A 24,529-nucleotide genomic window follows, 5' to 3' on the forward strand; every position below is an offset into this window, starting at 1 on the left:
AGGCTTCAAGGAAGAATTGAGAAAAGTCTCAAAGCAGAGAAGAGGTTATACTGCTAAAAAGTGAAGACAAGTGGGTTCCAGGGAGAGGGAAGAGGAGATAAACTGAGACCTTGGTGAGACTGGAGAACAGCATGAAGGTCAGGATAGCTGCAGCCCAAAAATATGTGGGGGAAGAGGAGATAATCATGGAAAAGTCCTACCAGGGAGAGCCTTGAATGCCAGGCTAAGTGGTATGGGCTTTATTCTGTATGTAATCAGGTGCCACCAAATGATTTTAAGCAGGGAGTGACATGATCATATTTGCTTTTAGCAACAACCACTTGAGCAGCAGTGTGGAGGCTGATTTTAAGAGGGACAAGGCTGAAGTCTGGGAGATCAGTTAGGAGGCACTTTAAAAATATTTATTTATGTATTTATGTATTTATTTATTTATTTGAGAGAGAGAGAGAGAGAGAGAGAGAGAGAGAGAGAGAGAGAGAGATTCCACCTATTTATGTATTCATTGGTTGATTCTTGTATATACCCTGACCGGATCAAACCCTCAACCTTTGTGTACTGGGATCATGCTCTTACCACTTGAGCTACAGGGCAGGAGGCACTTTCAATAACCCTTGGTGACAAGAATTGAAGGCCTAGATGACAACATGGTTCAGAAACAAGGAAATGGGTTCGAGACATATTCAGGAGACAGAACTAATCAAACTTGGTGACAAAGAACAAATGTGAAGGTGAAGAAGAAGGAAAAACTGAAGGTGACTCCCAGTTTCCAGCTTGAATGGCTCAGTAGAGCTACTCAACAAGATTAGAAATACACAAGGAATCGGGAAAGAATTAATTTAGTTCTCCTATTAGGCACTCTGTGGAGAGGGATTACTTTGGAAGTGGTTTTGAGAGTGATCAAAGTAAAGCTGTTCTGTGTGTGAATGAATGTGTCAAGTGAAAAGAGGACTGAAGTTACTAGAACCCTGAGGAACATAGAGGGCATTCCTCAAATCCAAGGCTCACATCCCACTGCCACACTGGATTCCACTCCTTTGTGCTCCTTTAGTCTTGCTCCATCAACAGCCCCTTCCTCTCTTATAGCTCCAAACTCTTCCCATTAGCCTACAGACATGTGAAAGTTTTCTCTGTACTAAAACATGAGGCCCCCTCCTGGACCATGCTTCTTCTAGCTTTCACCTTATCTCATTCCCTTTCTAAATTCTTTTTTTAAAAAAATATATTTTATTGATTTTTTACAGAGAGGAAGAGAGAGGGATAGAGAGTTAGAAACATCGATGAGAGAGAAACATCGATCAGCTGCCTCCTGCACACCCTTTACTGGGGATGTGCCGGCAACCAAGGTACATGCCCTTGACCGGAATCGAACCTGGGACCTCTCAGTCCGCAGGCCGATGCTCTATCCACTGAGCCAAACCAGTTTCGGCCCTTTCTAAATTCTTGAGAGAAAAATCTAACTTCAGTCTCTTTACTTCCTCATCTCCCATTCACCTGGCTTAAAGCAATCTGGCTTCTGCCTCTACCACTTCTACCAAACTGCTAACTGTATGGTCAGCAATCATCTCCTAACTATAGAATTCAACGAACACCTTTTAGATCTTGTTCAACTTCTTTGGGCCATGAAACATTCTTGTAACTTTGTTTTTTTGGCTTTCAGGACACCACTGCTCTCACCCACTTCTACTATCTTCAACTGTTAGCCCTGACCCTCTGAGTGCCACATTAGGCATTTGATCACTTAAAGCTTTTGAGGATAGGTAGAGGAATAAATACACAAATCGATTGGCCATTTCCAATAGGCAACAAAATTCAATCTGTCCCAAACTGTACTCTCCTGCCCTGCGTGCCCTCTCTCTCCTCCACAATCCTCCTCCTCCATCTGTAGTTTCTATATCGTTTACTGACACCTGAGGGCGGGGGAAAAAAAGACAAATCATCACACTGTACACCTTAAACTCACACAGTTATATGGCAATTCTATTTCAATAGAGCTGGGGGGGAAAAATTAAGAAGCATCCTAGGCATGACCCTGTCACTAACTCCTGAGGATTAGTTTTACAAAGTCTTTCTTAGGATCTGCCCCCTCCTTTCTATCTGCACTGTCATAGCCTTAGCTCAGGCCCTTAGATCTTCTACATACTAGTAAACTGTAATAGTACCATCCTTACTGGTTCTCTCCCCTCCAATCCACCTCTGGATTGTAACCAAACCAAATGTACCAGAAGATAAATCAGATCATGCTATTCCTTTGTATATTTAACTAGAGGCCCAATGCACGAAATTCGTGCAAGGCCTTCCTTCCCCCTGCTGCTGGCACTGGCTTCCCTTGCAGGTCCAGCTTCGTCTGGTCTAATTAGCATATTATTATTACAGATTACGTCCCAGTTTCTCTAGGACAAAAAAAAAAAAAAAAAAAAAAAGCAGATAGGACCCTTCATGAACTATTCTCGGCCTACCTTTCTGATCTAATCTTTATGTCCTACATATTAGGGCCCCGTGCTCTACCTGAGGTCCTTGAGGTGGGCTGTTTCCTGTGCACGGAGTCCCTATTTCCCTTTCCTGTGCCAGGCTAAGGCTAACTCTTATAAGGCTTCTAAGCCAAGCCCCCTAACATCACGTCCTCTGAGGTCGCAAGCAGCCACCCATTCCGAACGGCACCGGAGCAGTCTGGACCCACCGCCATGGAAATACTTGTCACTCTGTAGGACACCTGTACGCCGCCCTTGGACATCAAGGGACCTGAGCTCATCAAGCGACAACTTGAGGTGCTGTCTCCTCTTCATTGCCGCACCCCTCACTCCTTTAACCCGGGGTTATACGGCTAATACGTGTTCAATAAGTGCGTGTAGGTCTGGGAGAGAAGACCCGGAAGGGGTCTCGGGAATTGGACAGGGCAGCTAATCACCGCCAACGGGGTCGCGTGCAGCACCACTCCTAACCCCTCGGCGGCGCCCGCGCGGCCCCGCTGTTCTGCAGCTCGAGAGGCTCCCGCCCGGGACTCGCCGCCTCGCAGGCAGCCGCGCACGGGGGCGGGGCCTCCCGTCCCCACTCCCCGCCCCTTCGGGCCTCCCGGCAGCGCCGCCTCCTGAGGGGCGGGGCCCGGCAGGCAGCGCCTTTCAAAGCCAGAACGCGCGAAGGCGGAGGTGACGGTGGGAGTACCTGATAGGAGCCGCCGGTCCAGGCCAGATCCGCTAGGATCACTCGGCCATTAGCAATGCAGCTGTAGGTGATCGTCATTGTGGGCGGGCCAGTGAAGGGAAGGTTCCCGCCAGACCCAACCGCCCGCGGTAGCCTCGGGGCGGAGACTGGGGCGGGGCTCTGGAGGGGGCGGTGTGTGCGCAGGCGCGAGGAGCGATTGATTGGCAGTGAGGGAGGCGGGGCCATTTCTTGTCTGGGCCGAGTCTGGGACGAGCTGGGGGGCGGGGCCGAGGTTTCCGGAAAAACTAGCTTTGGGTGAGTGAAGCCCTTCTTTGTGGTCACCGTTAAAATCACTTAAGAGCCAGTTTACTTCACAGTGCCCACCTACATAGAATTCATTCACAATCTAACACATGTAAAATATAGGCCTTGATTTAAAATAAAATTCATTACCTCAACAAGCATTGTCTGAACTGCCCCATGATGAGGCAGTTAGTTCATCATGCTAACTGCCTTAGATGAACAAGTATGCATAGTTGTAGGCCTCACTGAGGAGGTCGCATTCAAGAAGTGGTTACAGAGGTACATGCAGATAAATGCCAATCTCAAGTTATATATATGCAAGTGATATATATGAGTGCGCTGTGATGGAAAGAGAAACTAAGCTGCAGAAGCTGGAGTGGAGGCAGGTAATCCTTGGGAGAGGGAGCAAAGCTTTCAAAGTCACTTAGAGGATGGGTTGGAATTCTCTAGGTGGGAAGGAAAGCTAGGACAGTCTAAGCAGAGGGAACAAACAGCTCTTAAAGGTTTGAAGGAAGGCAAGGCTAGGGAATGCATGTTAAGTGAGTGGCAGAGGAAAGGCGTATGATAGGTGGGTGGGCAGGAGATGAGAGTGGTAGTAGTGGTAGAATGAGTTTTGTTATCCTAGACCTTGAATTTCTGGGCAAGAATTTTTTCATTAGTATGGCATTGTGGAAGAGTGGAAAGAAATCAGATAAAACTTGGATCCAGATATAGACATCGCTATTTACTCTGTGCCTTGAATGTAACTTAACCTTTTTGAGACTCAGTATCCTAATCTATAAGATGAGGAGAGTTGTCAAGTTTAAATTAAGTAAATATGTAAATTCTTAGCATATAGTAGGTAAGCAATTGCAATCCTTTTTGTGATAAATACATGAATGAAAATTACTTTATTGCTCCCAAATAGTATGACTTTAAAAACAAAGCAATCACTGTCTTTCTGGAGTGCCTGGCAGGAAGTGAGGACAGGTAGTAATTGAGTTTATATGAACCCAGGGTAATCAAATTGGGTTTAACAAGCAAGCCTGGAAGTGGCCTGAACTGTAGCTCTTGAGAATGATGCCTTCTTGAATCATCTATCCTTCTATATAAAGAAAATCTTGAACCAACGTATCTTACCAGCTTAGAGGTAATGCCTTGTGCTACAGGTGGGGTGGCTGAATTAAAAGCTCTGGTTACATTGCTAATATGTGGGAAAATGAAATACGTTAATTCGGAGGTAATGTGTTGGTATATTCTTGCTTACAGTAAAAATAAGCAGAACAAACTTGGTCGTATTGCAATGCACCTTCTGTTTATTAAATAGTAGAGCAGAGAGTGACTGGGCAATGAAATCATGAGCTGTGGTAGTGATAACAAGCACCTGATAGTTGGAGAGGTACAGATGGGAGCTCCCTTGTCTCAGTTTCACCTTGTCATTAAAACAATCCTGTGTGGTGGGTGCACGTTTCACAATCCACAAATTCAGGCCTACACCAATGTAAGCTGTAATTTATAATATAACTCTTTCTTTCTTTGAGCCCCATTTTATCTGCTATCTGAGGCTTAGTCTAGTTATTGTTGGGTTTTCTCAGTTAACTCAGGACATCCCCTTCCCTTCTTTCTACATGGGGTGGCATCTATGTGTGTGGGAACCTAGTGGAGGTTCCACGACTCTTACTAGGAGGAAATCTTCTTCTGATTCATGACCCTCATCTCTCTAAGGTGGCATCTGCTGCTAATGTTTGTTATCTGTCTCCGATCACCAGTTCCATACTCTATAAGGCCTCTTCAGGTGCTCTGGTTCTCATATATATCACTTGCATATATATAACTTGAGATTGGCATTGGTGGGGCAAGGAAACTTTCTGTTGCATTCTGAGGCGTTGGGAGCCTGGAGAGGCTGTCTGAGGCCTCTGGCCCACACACCATGCTTCAGCCCTCCTGGTGTGCTGTCACTCTGTGGTCATATGGGGAGCACCTCTTAGACCTTACCTCACCTGGGAAGACAGCTCTTGAATCCCCAATTTACTGAGCATCTTCTCATCATTATAGTCTATCCACTTCACCTTCCAGTGGGGACTCTGGCAAATTAGATTGTTTCCTTCTGACTCTCTGCCCTCCTTCAGCCTGTGGAAACTCCAGCAAGCCTAGTTGGGAACCTCCTATCACCCCAGGCATTCTTCCCAATTTATGGCGTTTATGTTGGCTTTTGCTGTCCATATACTCGCTCTTCAGGGAGTTTCCAAAATCTATTTTGAAACATTAAGAGCTGAGACTCTTTTTCTTCTTTCCCTGCCCTTTCTTCCTCCTCTGTCCTCCTCTTCTTCCTCCATTTTCTTTGTTCTTAATTTTTATGCAAAAGGGATAACCGAGAATAAAAACCACAGCAGGTAAAACAAAACATCACAGGTATTTCCATCTTTCCCTTGATAGTTTGACAAAACCTGAAAGATGGAGCAGGTGAGAAATGGGACATTTCACCATTTCCCATTTCTTTTAAAACAAGATTTTAGACCTCATGACAACTTTCACTGATTTTACTGTCATTGCTTTTTAGAGGTTAGCTTTTCAGAAAGAAAAGTCACTAATTTTTGAATCATCCTATTTCCGCGGTTACTTGAGAGTTTGTCAATACTCCACCAGCTCAAAACTTTCAAGTACTCACTAATTCAGGATGTGTTTTATTAAGTATTGACAGTCTCCTATAAATAAGTAAAAGTTGGCTTTTATAATAAATGTTGTTTTCTCTGATTATGGTATATTTTTCAAATGTTTCCTCTGAAGCTTATTTTCTTTTCTTTCTTTCTTTTTTTTTTTTTGAATCCTTTGCAGACATTTTTGCTTCTTACCTAGACAAACATGATTTTTTAATGATGATGTTGGACTTTACTGTCATTTTCGGCAAGACTTTCTTTCCTAGCCTCAGATAAAAATATTCCCTTATTTTCTGTAAATATTCTGTTATCTTATTTTATTTTTTTAAAATATTTAAAACTTTAATCCACCTGAAATTTGTTTTTGTGTCTTTTGTGAGGTAGGAATTTGTATTTCCTCAGGTGGACAGTGACTTGTTTCATACAATTTATTGACTATCCTTTTCCCACTAATTTGAAATATTACTTTTAACATAGACTTAATTACCCCCTATACTTTGTAAATTAGTTTAAGAGAGGATATGTCGATGGCAAACATCACTGCAGGCCACAAGTAACACATACTCTAGTTGGTTTTAAATCTAATTGCTATGTCAGGGCCAGCAGAGGGAGCACAGAGCACAGCTTTGAAAGAGAAAGCCTTCAATTAAAAAAAAAAGAAAAAGAAAGCTGACTGGGGAAGAATTTAAAAAGGCCACTCAGAGTTTTTACAGAGGAAGGAAATGGGAGATAGGAAGAAGGTCATTCCTCATTTTCATTCTCATCTGCCTTGTTTTCTTTTCTGATTCATTCAGGCCCAGACAGGCCTAGTCTCATCTTTTCTTTTGTCCCTTCTCAGCAGCTTTTCACAACTCTTTCCACAGGAAGACCCACAAATGCCATCACCTTTTCCAGGCTGGTTTCTCTTTTAGCCAGCTCAGTTACTTAGCTCAATCAGGGGATGGACATTGGTGAGGGTCTCAGAAAAACATTGAGGAACTAGGAGCCTTGATTCATTATCGCACTGATAAAGTCATTTGGGGGTGGTGGTGTTGGGCTTGAAGGGTGGGAGAGAGGGCTGGGGCTGGGTTCTTCTCTTCATGAGGAACTGAAGAGGCAAATGAGAGCTAGATAGGATGGGCTGTAGGGAGTGGGTTTTCTAGAGTGCAGGGGCAATGCCACTTCCTGCGTTATTGTCTTCTGTAAGATCTATGGCGGATACTGAACCACATCTGACGTATCCCCAACCCCCTAGGAGTTAATATAGACCAGTGTTTACCAACTAGGACTTCTAGGATATTAGTAAGTATTGTGTGAGAATAAGATCTGTGATCAAATAAATGTATGCAAGCTCTGGGTTTAAAAAATTGAACATGTTTCTCTATGTGGGAGTTCTTATATCCTTTAGTAAGCTAATTAATATAGTTTGTGAATCTCTGATAGAAGGGTGTTTGCTGTGTGAGATTTCCCAAACTTATGTAGACTGAACCTTTTTAATAGATCTGTGGAATGTGTATTTAAAAATTTTTTATTGAATTTATTGAGGTGATATCTACACTAATAAAAGAGTAAGATGCAAATTGACCATACCTTCGTGATGCCCACCAGCCAATCAGGAGTGAGTATGCAAATTAACACAACAAAGATGGCGGGTTATTTTGCATATGCAGGCGCTGAGTGGCTGGGGGCAGGGCATTCCGCTCTGCCCCAGCCGCTCCGGGCCTCTGGGCAGCATGGGAAGGCAGAAAGGCAGCTCTGGCCAGAGCGAAGGCGGTGCCAGCAGCTAGGGGAAGGAAGGCCCATTCTTGCACGAATCTTTGTGCATCGGGCCTCTAGTCAGTTAATCAAATTATATAGGTTTCAGGTGTACAATTCTATAATGCATCATCTGTATATTGTATTGTGGAGATGAATATTCTATGAATTACATTTTGAAAAACACAGAAATATACTTCTTTAATGTTTAGGAAATTAGGCAATTGCTCCATGAAATATAGCCCTTGAAGCACTTTCAAAAAGGCAGTGTTTTCCTCAGAGGTTTCCTGTGGCTTTTCATTCCCATTGACGGAGGTGTGGAGGGCTGAAGAGAATATTATAATCTCAAGTGGTGCTTTTTGAAATCTTTCATGTCCCTTACTGCACCCCCACTACCCCCCTGAGATTCTAATACTGTTCTTACCACCTCATCTCCAGATTTGAGGATCTCTTGAATTGTAAAACATTGGTATTACTGGGGGTGATTGCATCTCTCAAGTGTATTGGAGGAGAGAAAATGGTTGTGAACCTTTGTCCTACAAGTCAAGTCCAAAATTCTGTGCCTGATGTTTAACATTTTATATTGTCTTCTCCAACCTAGATATCTCCCTAACTTTAACCTTCTAATCCTCCTCATATTAATCACCGCTATAGCCAATTAGTCTGCTCACTGATCTGAGATATTATGCTGATTCCAAACTGGAAGCTTTTGGTGATATTATCTTTCTCACATTCTCCTAATTCCTCTTTTATCCTTCAAAATCCAGTTTAAGTGTTACTTTCTACAGAAGTAGACTTTGGAGAAAAGTTCACCAGCTTACACCACTTATTTTTTTTACAATATTGGTTTTAGCCATTGATTGCATACAGCTAATTCTTCATTAACAAATTGTTGGGTTTAAAAATTTTATAAGGTGATTGTTTGTAATGTAGAGTACATTTCTCTGCAGAAATGTTATAACTGAGTCAAGGTGTATTTGAAATAGAAATAGTAGAAAACAACCTATAGTACTTAAACAAAATAGTAACTGTGGTGATTAAACAAAACAGGGAATCGATAAGATTGAATTAGCTTACTCTCATTTATCTTGGTGCTGGTGTTTAAGGAAGAGCAGTTTTAATTAAAGGAGGATGAAGAGGTGCTAGAATTTAGTGGATGTTCTGAATGGGCTTTACAGGGCAATTTCACAGAAGACACAAGCTCTTTGTTATGTCTTCATTGTTCTGCAGCTCCTAACTCTCCATTTCCATGCTGCTGCTGTCTGGCTACTACTGCTTTTGCATTTAGCCATGGTTTTGATTATTTTTGGTTTAAGAAAAGTTATGCGAAAATGTCGTTTGGTAGAAAAAGGAACTCCAAAAGTTTTCCCCTCCGTAAGAGCAATGAAAAAACTGGCAACATGCCCAGCCAGCGTGGCTCAATGGTTGAGCATTGACCTATGAACCCGGAGGTCACGGTTCGATTCCTGGTCAGGGCACATGCCTGGGTTATGTGTTTGATCCTGAGTGTGGGGTGGTCAGGAGGCAGCTGATTTATGATTCTCTCTGATCACTGATGTTTCTATCTCTCTCTCCCTCTCCCTTCTTCTCTGAAATCAATAAAAATATTTGTTTTTAAAAGAAAAAGCTGGCAACATTTTTGGAATTAACTTTTCAGAACTGTAGAGGTTAACCAAAGGCTTACAATGACTCAGGAATCATTTATTCAAGAAAAATGGCTGAATCTTACTAAGAGAACAGTGAGCTCTGTGGCATTTTAATTTGCCCTAGTTTCCCTCCCTCCCCTCTTTCCAGCTTTGCAATAGTCTTAAAAAAATAATAGTGCACAGTCCTGGGACAGCTTGGCAACCGCCAGAGGGGGCAGAATGTATTTGGAATTCTTTCAAAACCTCATTCTCATAGAATTGTCATTATCTGACCTGTCTAGTAGTTATCTGGAAGACTTCATTTACAATGCTAACTCAGAGTTCATTCAATGCTAAAAAAACCACTTCTCCCCACAATGGTGGGCATTGTAAAAAACAATTAAGGGAAGGTTTTAACTTTGCAGATGCCTCAGGTGATGGATGACAGTTGGGGCAAACAGTAGACTAACAAAAAGGTTAAAAGGTTAAAATGCACTGTCCATAGTACTTTGAAAAGCTCTGACATGTTTCTGGTAATTTAGAAGGCCATGTACTAGTACATGGAAGAGCTTTGAGCATGTTTAGGGGTGATCAGGTAGGCAGGCAGAGTGGTTAGGGGTGATCAGGCAGGCAGACTGGCAGTTAGGGGTAACCAGGTAGGCAGGCCAGCGGTTAGGGGCCATCAGGTAGGCAGATGGCCCCTCGCTGGGCTGGCCCTGCCCCCCAGCAAGCAGTTAGGGGTAATCAGGCAGGCAGAATAGTTAGAGGCAATTAGGAAGGCAGACCAGCGGTTAGGGGTGGTCAGGTAGGCAGGCAAGAGGTTAGGGGCAATCAGGTAGGCAGGCCAGCAGTTAGGGGCGATCAGGTAGGCAGACGGCCCCTCGAAGGGCTGGCCCCACCCCCCAGCAAAGAAAGAGGGAGGCCCAGCCCACCGGCCACGACTCTGTGGCAGGTGTGCAGCCGTCCAGTGATCGCCCCGCAGAGGGAGGCCCAGGCCAGCCAAGCCATCGCACCCCATGCCTGTCGCCTGCAGAAGGAGGCCACCAGTGGCAGGGGAAGGGGGGCAGCACTGCACGGATGGCAAGCAGTGGCAGCAGCTGGGGTGGGGCCAGCTGCCTGCAGCCGGGGGAAGGAAAGCCCCGATAGGCCCTGATCTCAGGCCAGGCCTAGGGACCCTACCTGAGGGGTCCCAGATTATGAGAGTGTGCAGGCTGGGCTGAGGGACTCCCCCTCCCCCCAGTGCACTGGGCCTCTAGTTGAATGATAAAAATCCAAGGTAAAAGCAGTGAAAACCTTATTGCTTTCATTGTTCAAGATCTGTGGTTGTGAATTAATCCTTAGCATGAGTTCATGTGTTAGAAAACCGCTTTAACCAAGTGTTCTAATCATTGGTGTCCATGGAGGAAATATTTACCTGTTGTTATATATTTCCTGATTGCAGTGTCAGTTCTATTATGGTGCCATTGTTTAAACGGTCCTGGAAAATGATTCTTCAATGTGGCTTATCTTTTTGAGGTTGTCCATCTTCAAGTAGTGAATCCTGCTGGGCTCTGTTAATTAGCTGGGGATTAATAACGCTTTACTAACCTGTGAAGTTGGAGAATGGAATTGGAAGAAGCCTGAATATTGTATCATATAAATTAATTTTTGCATTGTCCACTTGGTGGTAGAGTTGTTTTTATAAAGCAATGTGAAGAGTAATTAGCCAAGTAAATGAAAATAGAATCTCATGAATTTGTAGCCAGGAACAAAATGCAGCGTACATTCCTCTGAGCAGCATCATTACTTTTATTAAAGTATAAAAGATAATGCAATTCAGGGTCAATATGTTCATATAATAGTTGTCTTTTTGCAAGGGGGTGTAATAATTCCATTTCCCAACACAGCAGATGAAGATGCTTGCTTACTGGTTAGAGTTCAGTGCTCAGAAATAAAGACTTCAGAGATTGTCTTAATTTGGGTAACCTTAAACATCATCCGATTCTTTTTTTTTTTTTAATTTAGAAGATTCCTTGTGTGAATGAACACTCCTCACACAGCATTATCTGAACCCTTCCTACTCAAAGTGCCGTCTGCTGGTCAGCATCACTGGGAGCTTGTTAAAAATGCAGAATCCTGGCTCTCACCCCAGACCTACTGGACCAGGTTCCTGGGTTTTTTTGCATGCACTGTGAGATGCACTCTTCCCCATTGGTAAAATGCAAGCAGTGGATGATGAGGTACAAAAGGAAGAGAAGTAGGGCAGGTATCAGGACTGGAATCATTTCACAGATATTCACAGATTTATTCAGAACCTTTAATTGCTTACTTGAAACCAGCCCGAAATGCTCATGCTCCAGGGCTGTGTGACCTTGAGTAAGTCAATGAACTTCTTTGCTTCTATTTACTCATCTCTAAGATGGGTATAACCCTCACTAAGTCTACTCACTAGGATCAAGTAAGAATCATCTCAAAGTACTTTGTAAAATGTAAAGCAATTATAAATATCATTATTATCTTTACTGGAATTATATAGCATGAGAAATCACTTCATTTTGGCAAGATCAAGAAGTACATTTACACAGTTAGTGGTAAAGCTTGAACTAAAACATTTTGACTTTAGTGTTCTTTTCCTTATCCACACACAAAACAATGCCTAGAAATTGCCTTTATTAAAGGATGATTTGGGTAGGATGACTTTGGGGGCAATTATGGGATGGCCAGCATATGCTACTGCAATTTTAGCTTATTTTTGCACAAGTTTTTCATCTTGGAAGCTAAGTGACAGTTTAGCACTGTTAATATAACTCAAAAATTAGTTGTGGCCTGATGAGGGTGCTCTTATTCAACGTGTGATTTAAACCTGATGTTAAATCTAGATTGTAACTTCACATATTGCTTAAATTAATGAGTGTGAGTGTGATTATGCTATGTTGGACTGAGTATTTCAGTTCAGTTTTACATGCTCTTCTTTTTTTTTAACCTATACAATACTATAATATATACTATTAGCCATCCTTGGTTATTGGCCCAAATGTTAGGGGGTAGCTTTTTTTTTTGTGCGGGGTAGGGTGAGTAAGACTAGTAAGATTAATTTTAGGAATAATAGTTTGAAGTAGGGGCCAAAGAAAAATTTGTATAAATTCAAAAACAGGGACTTAATGATAGGAACTTAAAGTGGAGAAATTCAGGGTCTACACTGGAAACTGGTGGTCATTTTGGGAGATAGTATCCAGAGTATGAGCTGTAGTAAAGGAAGCTCAGGTTACAATTGTAGATCCCAGCAACTCCTTCCCTAGGCCTCTAACAGGAAGGATGACTCAGTATTCAACATCTTCTTGTTGAGGGCTTCAACAGCTCAAGTAAAGTCAGATCAGTGCATGTATTGTACCCAGGAAGACAGAGTAGGAAAAATGTACAGATTGGCACCTGACATGATGAAATTCAAAAGTGTTTCATTGCATGCCTACCCTTTTCCCCCCTTAGTGTTACTTTTTCAAAGTTTATATAGTTGAAATAATGTATGTACCTAGGATTCTTTTTAGTCAAGAAAGTGTTCATTTGGAGATCTCAAATAGTTTTGGTTTGGCATAATTTTTATAACAATAGATTACTGAATTCTTTTTTTTATATAAAAACACCTTTATTATTCTATGTACAAAAAGATAGCATTCTGTCATAAGGTAGATGTCTTGAATGACCCATTCATGGAAGTTCACTTAGTCCAACTTAATGAAGCCTGTGTCCTTCGCGTACTGACGGAAACACTGGCGGCACACGTGGAGGCCGTACTTCCGGATCAGACCATGACGGTTTGAGCAGACGCGGCAAGAATGAGAACCCTGGAGGAATTTCCTCGGATGGCTCCTTAAGCTCATTTCAGGGCTGCGAGGTTTAGGGAGGCATGCGCGCTCTCGTGGCCCTGGCTTTTGAAATATAGACACCAAATTCGGCTCTCTGATTGCAGCGTCTTTTGTTCAGCTCACTGAATTTCCAATATAATAATATCATCCTATCTAATAAAAGAGTAATATGCAAATTGACTGGACCTCTGCTACACCCACAAAGCCACACCCGCCAGCCAATCAGGAACGAATATGCAAATAAACCAACCAAGATGGCTACGGCCACAGAGAGCAGGAGGGAGGCTTGGGTTTCGCTGGCAATGGAGGAAGCCAAGCTTTCCGCCTGCCCTTGCCGGCTTAGGCCTCCACTCAATGCTACAAAGTTTCAATGATAGAAGATAAATAAATCCGAACAAAAATGGTGGCAGCCACGGAGCTGGAGAGAGCAGGAGGCTAGGGTTGCCCCCAGCGATGGAGGAAGCCAAGCTTCTGCAGCCCTGGCCGGCCTAGGCCTCCACTCCAGGCTACAAAGTTTCAATTATAGAAAATAAATAAATCCCAACAGAAATGGCTGCTGCCACCAAGCAAGCAGGAGGCTTGGCTCCGCTCCAGGCTACAAAGTTTCAATTGTAGAAGATAAATAAATCCCAGATACCAGGGCCTCCGCTTGGGTCACCAGGGGACGTGGCTGGCCTGCAAACCACCACAGGCCCCTCGCCCAGGCTGCCCCATGCCCCAAGGGAACCCCCACCCTGATCCGGGACACCCTTCAAGGCAAACCAGCTGGGCCCACCCATGCACCAGGCCTCTATCCTATCTAATAAAAGAGTAATATGCAGATTGACCATCACTCCAACACACAAGATGGCTGCCCCATGTGGTCAAAGATCCTCCCCCCATGTGGACACAAGATGACCACCACAAGATGACCAGCAGGGAAGGGCAGTTGGGAGGGACCAGGCCTGCAAGGGAGGTCAGTTGGGGGAGATCAAGCCTGCAGGGGAGGGCAGTTAGGGGTGACCAGGTTGGCAGAAGAGGGAAGTTGGGGGTGACCGGGCCTGCAGGGGAGGGCAGTTGGGGGGGGCCAGGCCTGCAGGGGAGGGCAGTTAGGGGTGATTAGGCTTGCAGGGGAGGGCAGTTAGGCATCAGTCAGGCTGGCAGGGGAGTGGTTAGGGGCAATCAGGAAGGCAGGTAGGCGAGCAGTTGGGAGCCAGCAGTCCTGGATTGTGAGAGGGATCCCAGATTGGAGAGGGTACAGGCTGGGCTGAGGGACACACACCCCCCCCCCCCCCGTGCATGAATTTCATGCACAGGGCCTCTAGTATTATATAACCTGTAGAAAATACTGCAAAATAATGCCGGTGGCAGGATAAGAAATTGAACCCAGAGTTGGCAAATATGTTCTCACATGTAGTGGGCTTTCTTGTTGTTTTGTTGATAGTTTCTCTTGTTGTGCAGAAGCCTCTTATTTTGATGTAGTCCCATTTGTTTATTTTCTCCTTAGTCTCTCTTGCCCTAGGATCTGTGTCTGTAAAGATATTGCTATGACATATGTCTGCAATTTTGCTGCCTATGGAATCTTGTAGGATTTTTATGGTTTCCCATCTTACGTTCAAGTCCTTTAGCCATTTTGAGTTTATTTTTGTCTATGGTGTAAGTTGGTGATCTAGTTTCATTTTTTTTGCATGCATCTGACCAAATTTCCCAGCACCATTTATTAAAGAGGCTGTTTTGACTCCATTGTATGCTCTTGCCTCCTTTGTCAAATATTAATTGAGTATAATGGCTGGGGTCCATTTCTGGGTCCTCCATTCTGTTCCATTGGTCTATATGTCTGTTCTTATGGCTTGGTAATATAGTTTGATGTCTGGTATTGTGATCCCTCCAACTTTGTTCTTCTTTCTCAGGATATCTGTGGCTATTCAGGGTCTTTTTTTGTTCCAGATGAATTTTTGGAGAGTTTGTTCTAGATCTTTGAAATATGCCTTTGGTATTTTAATAGGTATTACATTGAATCTATAGATTGCTTTAGGTAATATGGACATTTTAATGATGTTGATTCTACCAATCCATGAACATGGTATGTTCTTCCATTTGTTTATGTCTTCCTCTATCTCTTTTTTCAATGTCCTATAGTTTTCCAAGAACAGGTCTTTTACGTTCTTGGTTAAGATTATTTCTAGGTATATTAAGTTTTTTGGTGCAATGGTAAATGGGATTTTTTTTTCATTTCTCTTTCTGTGAGTTCATTATTGATGTATAAGAAGGCCATAGATTTCTGGGTGTTGATTTTGTATCCTGCTACATTGTCAAATTCCTTTATTAGGTCTAGTAGAGTTTTGATGGAGTCTTTGGGGTTTTCTATGTATAGTATCATGTCATCTGTAAATAAGAACAGTTTTACTTCTTCTTTTCCAATTTGGATGCCTTTTATTTCTTCTTCTTATCTGATCACTCTGGCTATTACTTCTAATACTATGTCGAACAGGAGTGGTGAAAATGGGCATCCTTGTCTTGTTCCTGTTCTTAGGGGAAATGAGCTTAGTTTTTGCCCATTGAGTATGATGTTGGCTGTAGGTTTGTCATATAGGGCTTTTATTATGTTGAGATATGATCCCTCTTTCCCACTTTGCTGATAGTTTTTATCAAGACAGGGTGTTGGATTTTGTCAAATGCTTTTTCTGCATAGATTATGTGATTTTTGTCTCTCAGTTTGTTTATGGGATGTATCACATTTATTGATTTGCGGATATTGTACCATCCTTGCATCCCCAGTATAAATCCCACTTGGTCATGGTGTATGATCTTTCTAATGTATTGCTGAATCCGATTTGCTAGAAATTGTTGAGGATTTTAGCATGTATTTTCATCAAGGATATTCACCTGTAGTTCTCTTTTTTTGTCGAGTCTTTATCTAGTTTTGGGATTAGGGTGATGCTGGCTTCATAGAAAGTGCTTGGAAGTGTGCCTTCCTCTTGAATTTTTTGGGATAGTCTGAGGAGGATAGGTTTTAGTTCTTCTTTGAATGCTTGGTAGAACTCCCCTGTAAAGCCATCCGGACCAGGGCTTTTGTTTGCTGGAAGATTTTTATTGCTGTTTCAATTTCTTCGGTAGGTATCCACCTATTCAGGTTTTTTTATTCTTCTTGGTTGAGTTTTGGGAGGTTGTTTTGGTTCTTTTTCTAAGAATATGTTCATTTCATCTAGGTTGTCCATTTTGTTGGAATAGAGTTTGTTCATAGTATTTTTTCATAATCATTTGTATTTCTGTGGGAACAGTTGTTATTTCACCTCTTTCATTTCTTATTTTGTTTATTTGGGTCCTTGCTCTTTGCTGCTTGGTGAGCCTGGCTAGAGGTTCATCAATCTTTTTTTTTTAAATATATTTTATTGATTTTTACAGGGAGGAAGGGAGAGGGATAGAGAGCTAGAAATGTCGATGAGAGAGAAACATCGACCAGCTGCCTCCTGCACACCCCCTACTGGGGATGTGCCCACAACCAAGGTATATGCCCTTGACCGGAATCGAACCTGGGACCTTCCAGTCCGCAGGCCAATGCTCTATCCACTGAGCCAAACCGGTTTCGGCAAGGTTCATCAATCTTGTTTATCCTTTCAAAGAACCAGCTCTTCGTTTTGTTGATTTTATATAGTGTGTTTTTTTTTGGTCTCTATTTCATTAATCTCTGCACTGATCTTTATTATTTCCTTCCTTCTGCTTACACTGGGCTTTTCTTGTTGCTCTTTTCCTAACTCTCTGAGTTGTAGGGTTAGGTAATTTATTACCATTGTTTCTTTTTTTTTGCTATAGGCTTGTAGAGCTATGAATTTTCTTCTCAAGACTGCTTTTATTGTGTCCCATAGATTTTCGATTGTTGTGTTTTCATTGTCGTTTGTTGCCATGATGCTTTTTATTTCTTCTTTGATCTCTCTGGTAACCCAGTCATTATTTAATAGCATGCTATTTAGTCTCCAGGTGTTTTATTTTTATTTTTTGCTTTTTTTTAATTGTAGTTGATTTCTAGTTTTATACCATTGTGATCTGAGAAGATACTTGATATGACTTCTATCTTCTTGAATTTGAAGAGACTTTGCCTGTGACCCAATATATGGTCTATCTTTGAAAATGACCCATGTGCACTTGAGAAGAATGTATATTCTGTGGCTTTGGGGTGAAATCTTCTGAAGATGTCAATTAATTCCATCTGGTCTAGTGAGTCATTTAGGATTGAAGTTTCTTTGCTGATTTTTTGTTTAGAGGATTTGTCCAATTGTGATAGTGGGGTATTAAAGTCCCCTACTATGACTGTATTGCTATCAATCTCTCACTTGATATCCTCCAGAAGTTTTTTTTATATATTTGGGTGCTCCTGTATTGGGTGCATATATGTTTACCAGTGTTATTTCTTCTTGTTGGATTTCTCCCTTTAGTATTATGAAGTGGCCTTCCTTATCTCTTGTTATGTCCTTCACTTTGAGATCTAATTTGTCAGATATAAGTATTGCTACCACAGATTTTTTTTTCATTTTCATTCACCTGAAAAGCCTATTTCCATTCCTTCACCATCAGTCTGTGTGAGTCCTTTTTTATGAGGTGGGTTTCCTGTAGATAGTAGATATATGGTTCATGTTTTCTTATCCACTCAGCTACCCTATGTATTTTAATTGGGGCATTTAATCCATTTACATTTAAAGTTTTTATTGACAGGTACTTGTTTGTCGCCATTTTTATTCTTTATGCCTGTGTTCCTTTTTCACTTCCTATTTCTTCTTTTTACAACAAACCCTTTAGCATTTCTTGCATTGCTGGTTTGGTGGTAATAAACTCCCTTAGTCCTTTTTTGTCTGTGAAGCTCCTGATTTCACCTTCAATTTTGATTGATAGCCTTGCTCGGTACAGTATTCTTGGATTCAGACCCTTCCTTTGCATGACTTTGTATATTTCATTCCATTCCCTTCTGGCCTGATATGTTTCTGTTGAGAAATCAGTTGCTATTCTGATGGGGGATCCTTTGTAGGTAACTTTCTGTCTCTCTCTGGCCGCTTTTAATATTCTTACTTTGTCGTTGGTGTTTGCCAATTTAATTATAATGTGCCTTGGCGTCGGTCTTTTGGGGTTCATTTTGTTTGGGTCTCTGTGAGCTTCTTGGATTTGTGTGAGTTTTTTTCTTCCTGGTATCAAGGAAGTTTTCTGTCATTATTTCTTCAAACAGGTTTTCTATTCCTTGCTCAGTTTCCTCTCCTTCTGTCACCCTTATTATGCGGATGTTGTTTCGTTTCATGTTGTTCCAAAATTCCCTTAGGCTCTCCTCCTGTTTTTAAAGTTTTTTTTACTAGATGCTGCTCTGCTTGGGTATTTTTTTCCACCTTGTCTTCTAGTTCACTGATGCGGTCCTCTGCTTCTTCTAGTCTACTCTTGATGCTTTCTGTTCAGTTCTTTATTGCAGGGATGTCATTTTTCATTTCTTCTTGGTTCTTCTTAATTTCCTCTTGCTTCTTACACATATTGCTGAATTTGTCTTCCATTCTTCTCAGCGACCTTATGACCATTTTTCTGAATTTTTTCTCTGACAGGTTGCTTGCCTCCATTTTGTTTACTTCCTTTTCTGGTGATGCCTCCTTTTCTTTCATATGCAGGCTATTTCTTTGTCTCCCCATGATCTCTCTTCTCCGGTTATCTGGTTATGTAGCTTTCTTTCTCCTTTTCCTAGGCAAAATCTGACCTTTCAGTGAGAAGGTGCAGAGCTCATCTGAGTCCATGTATTCGTGCTGCTTGAGGTCCAGTGTTCCTGGGTTCGCAGCTGTTCCCTGGGTCTGCTTCCTCATATTTCAAATCATTGATTTGATTCTCAGGATCCTCTACTCTACTGATGAATCCCTATATTATTCTTTATTACAGTCAGTGTATGCTTAGTTTCTGAATGGTCCTTTGCTGTTTTTTTTTTTTTTTTTTTTAAAGGACCATTCCAAAAAGAAGGAGTTGGGGGTTTTATATGCATTCTCAGTAAGACCCTTTAAAGTCTCACAAGTCCCTTGTGAGGATTCTTGGATAACCTTATAACTGTGGTTTTGTACTTTATATCCAGTAGTTTACTTTCTTCCATTTCTTTAATTTGTGACATGTTTACTTGTCTCTGAATTTTGGCTGCTTTCCTGTGTTTGTTTCTATGTATTGGGTAGAGCTGCTATGTCTCCTTGAGTTGGTAGAGTGGCCTTGTGTAGTAGGTGTCCTATGGGGCCCAGTGGCTCAGCCTCCCAAGTCACCTGAGCTGGGAACTCTGTTGCAACACTTTTTGGGTTGTGAGCACAGTCTTGTTATAGTTGAGACTTGATTGCTGTTGGTGTCACTGGGAGGAATTGACCTCCAGGCCAATTGGCTGTGAGCACCAGCTGCGACTATAATGGGAGAGCAACTATGCAGGAGATACCTTTATGGAGCAGGACCTGCTTCAGTGGGGCTTTGGTGCTCACTGAGTCTTCCCCTTGAGTGTGTTGCTTTGGATGTGTAGAGTTGTAATCTGGTCTGACACTGACCACTGTGTACACTGGCTCTTGGGTCTCCAGGGAGGTGCAAAGTCAGCCATTGGCTGGGGCCACCCAGCAGGAGCTACAGAGAGATCTGCAGGTTCCTCCTCTTTGTATTGGGTTTGGAAGTACCCAGACGAGGCCCAGCTATGAAGCAAGGCAGTCTGGTGCTGGTCTGGGTCTTGGGCCTTTTATTGATAGGTTTGGGGCTCTCTAACCCAGCTGTAGCTTGTTGAGAGATTTTAGCCCGAGTAAGGAAACACCATTCATATGCAAAATTCACTGTACTCAGCTTGGGTGGGGTTGTAAATTGGATGAGGCAGGGTTTCAGGGAATCACCAGAGATTAGCAAACAGAAATGGCTGCCAGGGAGGTCCCAATATAGGAACAGTGATCCCTGCAAGCACCTCTGTCTGGGAGAAAGCTACCCCCAAGTTCCTGCCCTGATGCCAGACAATCCAGTTCCTCCTCATATGTTTCTGTGTCCCCCAAAGCCTTGCCCTGGTGCTGGAGCTCAGAGGAAACAGGACCTTGAAAGTTCAGTTTGTGGTGCTGGCCTTTTAAGAGGAGGAGCCTCTGTGTCACTGAGGCACAATCTGCACTGGTTTTCACAGCCCATAGTTACAGGGACTTCTCTTTCTAGCTCTGGGACCCTGGGCTGGGCTCTGGAACCACTTGCTCCTCATGGGCAGTCTCTACAGAGATGATCCCCCTCCTGATTAAAAAAGCGGCACATATGGGTTTTGGACCAGCCCATTCTACACCTCTGTACCTCCTACCAGTCTCAGTGTGCTTTCTCCTTTACTTCTCTAGTTGTAGTATTTCCATTTAGTCACCTTTCCAGCAATTATGGATGATGGTAGTTCTGTATTTTCGTTGTAATTTTGATGTGGTTGTGGGAGGTGGTGAGTACAGGCCTATGCCGCCATCTTCGTTCCTTCTATCTTACTCTTTTTAATGGATTTTCCATTATTTGAGTGTATCAGATTTCTTTTACTCAGTCCTCAGATGTGGATATTCAGGATATCTTCAGGTTCTTTTCCATTATAAAAATGTTGTTATAAACATTTTTCATGTTTTTGTGAGTACCCTCAGGTAAATTCCTAGTGGTAGAATTCTGACATTAAAAGGTATGTGCATTTAAAGTAGATACTATACACCTACTCCCCAGTCTTTGCCCCCAATTTTATTTTTAACATTATTTTTTCTTTATTGATTAAGGTATTTCATATGTGTCCTTATCCCCCCACTGTCCCCTACCCCTCCACTCATGCCCTCACCCCCTTGGTGTCTGTGTCCATTGGTTAGGCTTATATGCATGTATACAAGTCCTTTGGTTGATCTCTCCTCCTTACCCCCACCCTCCCCTACCTTCCCTCTGAGGTTTGAGCATCTGATCGATGCTTCTCTGTCTCTGGATCTGTTTTTGTTCATCAGTTATGTTGTTCATTATATTCCATAAATGAGTGAGATCATGTGATATTTATCTTTCTCTGACTGGCTTATTTCACTTAGCATAATGCTCTCCAGTTCCATCTATGCTGTTGCAAATGGTAAGAATTCCTTCCTTTTCACCACAGCATAGTATTCTGTTGTGTAGATGTACCATAGTTTTTTAATCCACTCATCTGCTGATGGGCACTTAGGCTGTTTCCAAATCTTAGCTATGGTGAATTGTGCTGCTATGAACATAGGGGTGCATATATCCTTTCTGATTGGTGTTTCTAGTTTCTTGGGATATATTCCTAGAAGTGGGTCAAATGGGAGTTCTATTTTTAGTTTTTTGAGGAAACTCCATACTGTTCTCCACAGTGGCTGCACCAGTCTGCATTCCCACCAGCAGTGCATGAGGGTTCCTTTTTCTCCACATTCCCTTGGCACCTACCTACCTATTTTATGGGCCAGCACTCTAATCGGGAATAGAAAGCAAAATGGAGATTGCAGCAGGCATAGCTTCGTCCCTCACTCTCTAAGCCTCTGTATCTTGGTGAATGTAGCTATACTTCTAAATGGTGGAAATGTCACTAACAGACAATCCTTGGTTCCATTTTAGCTGATCAAAAGAATATTTTTGAATTATTTATTGAGGGCCAAACCACTTAATATTACTTCTAGTCATTTGTGAAATTTATTCAGGGAGATGCTGTGAAAGAGTGGCCTTCTTGAAGGTTTTCTTTTTCTTTTTCAGTGTAGATTCAATGACAAGAACTGAGAAAACCTGGAAGCCACGGGCTATAGGACTTATTGTTATTCCTCAAGCCACTTAGACCTTAACCAAATATTGAGAAAATTGCAAATTAAAAAAAAGCTATGATGAAGCCACCATTTTTCCTAATGTACTTATATATAATGTACTTATATATTTGGTGCATATAGTCAATACTGTTTAATAACATTCATGTGGCTACTTCATTCATGATTACTAGCTATTCATTTATTTATTTTTTTCTTTTGAAAAAAAATATAGAATGCTTCACAAATTTGGGTGTTATCCTTGTGCAGGGGCCATGCTAATCTCTGTATCATTCCAATTTTAGTATATGTGCTGCCGAAGTGAGCACACTAGCTATTCATTTAAAATATAATTTATCTGTAGGACAAAGGTTAGCTCTGTCTGTTTTTGTGAAAACTCTGACTCCTCAAGCCAGTGGAACTTTTCAAACGTAGATTTCTACTGCACTTGTAACTACTTCAAGGCTGGCTTCCAAATATGTTCCATTGGTGCCGTGGGAACCTTCTAGAGTTGTGCATGGCACATCATTATAAATTATACCTCTTTCTCGTTTTGATGCTTTTAATATTCTTTAAAAAGCTGGAAAGGCTGTGGAAAATACTGCGCAGGGAAAAAGCAACATAGTAATTTTATTTTCTTCTTATTGCATTAATGCACTTTATCTTTATGTTTTAAAGTATAGGTTGCTCAAATTCTCAACCAAAAAAAAAAAAAATCAGTGTTAAAGTAGACAACAATATAGAATTCCAAAACTGGCCTTTGCTCCATCTAAGGATAATCAGATTGTAAGTAAAGTTTCTAATCAATTTATATATCATTAGAAGCCACGTATATTAAACCAGTTTGGATTATCTGTGATTATCACTCAAACTTATTTACTAATTATTTTTCTAAATCGCAAGATAAATCTCCACTCAGTCTTTCCCCTCGGAAAGTCCCATAAGAAATCATTTTGCTATTAGCCTGGAAACATTCCAAAAGCAGAACAGTGTGGTGGCAGTCTGCAGCAGGGCCTCAAGGGAGACATCAGATGTTGGTTCAAATGTGACTGTTATGCTCTTGATCCCACGGCTGAAAGTGAAGTTGCAATGTCTCTGTAAAGGTGGGGCTGGATCAGAGTGTTCTGTCTCTGTCAGCTCATCAGCCTCTGGGAGGTGCAATCTAAAAACTATCAGTGGACTCCCGGGCATTGTCTTTAATTTGGGACTTTTTGGGGTTTTGAAATATGGTGGGAGTAACCAATTTAAAAGCAAATGCTAATCATGCAGCAGCCAGCTGTATGAACAGCTCTCATCTGGGATTTACAAACACTTGGCAAAACGTAAGTCATTAATCTTCAGAGTGGCTTTCTGGAGTCAAAAACACCCATCTCCACCCATCTTTGCCACTGGGAAACCTAGGCTTTCAAAGCACAGTGTAGGCCTGCACCCAAGGTCCCAGGTGGGTCCTGTAAGGCAAACTGTGGTGCGAGCATCAAGCTCTGGAACTGATCTCCTGAGCAGAGCACAGTAGGGTTGTGGGGAGACATGGCTAACATTGTGGGGCCACGTTTGGGTCTGTGGAAGTGTTGGCTCTACCTGGACCCCACTCAACTGCTATGTGTGACTGAGGAAATACTAATGGGGAAAGACTGAGCTGTTAATTAGGGCTTCAGTCTTTTCCTTTCATTGATTATTTCTTTCTATACAGATCTCTCTTTCTTTTAAAAATTTTATATATTTTTATTGATTTCAGAGAGGAAGGAAGAGGAAGAGAGAGATAGAAACACCAATGATGAGAGAGAATCATTGATTGGCTGCGTCCTGCATGCCCTCTACTAGGAGTCAAGCCCGCAACCCAGGTATGTGCCCTGACAGGGAATGGAACATTACCTCCTGGTTCATAGGTCAATGCTCAATCACTGAACCTCTCCCATCCTTGTGGCTGAGTCTCTCTTTTTTTATAATCATTCTCTTAATTTGATTTCTCATGTCTGAAGTCATAGATTCACAGCCTTTAGAACACAAAGAAACCCCAGAAATTGACTATTTTTAGTCTTTCCATAAAACTTTGATAATCTGGGCAGTGGCATAAAGTTATTGACAGTGAAAACCTAGGCATTAGGGAAGAACTCTCTTCCTATTGCTTTATCTTTTCTCCTGAAAATTTCTAACCATTGCAGGTCCTTCATAAATGTTTTATTAATGAATTTATGAGTGTGTGAAACCATGGTGGGGGTAAGGGTTGGAAGAAAAGGACTTGTGGTGAATGGGAAAAAGTATAAATACAAAAATATGTGTACTACTACAGTCCTCCTTTATGCAACTGGCAATAAGATTAGAGTTGGTATTTATAACTTTTTTTTTTTTTTGCTTCCCCCCCATCCCCCTTTAGTGTTGACACTATTACAGATAACCCCATTCCCCTGCCCTCCTTTGCTCACCTCCACCCAGCCCTCTGGCCATCACCACATGTCTGTGTGTATGGGTTATGCATATATACCAATTCCATGTTTTCTTTGCTTTCAGCCAGC

The 24,529-nt window shown here is 42.0% G+C and overlaps 1 protein-coding gene and 1 non-coding gene across 5 annotated transcripts in view; both read right to left on the minus strand.

Moving 5' to 3' along the window:
* The window catches only part of LOC114232235 (uncharacterized), a 40,308-nt gene extending 37,027 nt beyond the window's left edge, over nucleotides 1-3,281 (minus strand). For 2 of the 4 annotated variants that reach the window (XM_054727914.1, XM_028148391.2), the window contains exon 1: nucleotides 3,160-3,281. In XM_054727914.1, coding sequence (XP_054583889.1) covers nucleotides 3,160-3,237 — 78 coding nt within the window. In that variant the 5' untranslated portion in view covers nucleotides 3,238-3,281. Of the gene's footprint in view, nucleotides 1-2,677; nucleotides 2,877-3,159 lie in introns of those variants that run through there. The other 2 variants (XM_054727906.1, XM_054727901.1) reach the window with 2 other exon arrangements.
* An 18,960-nt stretch (nucleotides 3,282-22,241) lies between these two features.
* LOC114232274 (U6 spliceosomal RNA) lies at nucleotides 22,242-22,345 on the minus strand. The gene has a single exon (XR_003618313.1). It is a non-coding gene; the product is annotated as a U6 spliceosomal RNA (small nuclear RNA).
* Between the last annotated feature and the right edge of the window lie 2,184 nt (nucleotides 22,346-24,529).

The sequence above is a fragment of the Eptesicus fuscus genome, chromosome 2 (genome assembly GCF_027574615.1).
Source record: "Eptesicus fuscus isolate TK198812 chromosome 2, DD_ASM_mEF_20220401, whole genome shotgun sequence".
Lineage (NCBI taxonomy): Eukaryota > Metazoa > Chordata > Mammalia > Chiroptera > Vespertilionidae > Eptesicus > Eptesicus fuscus.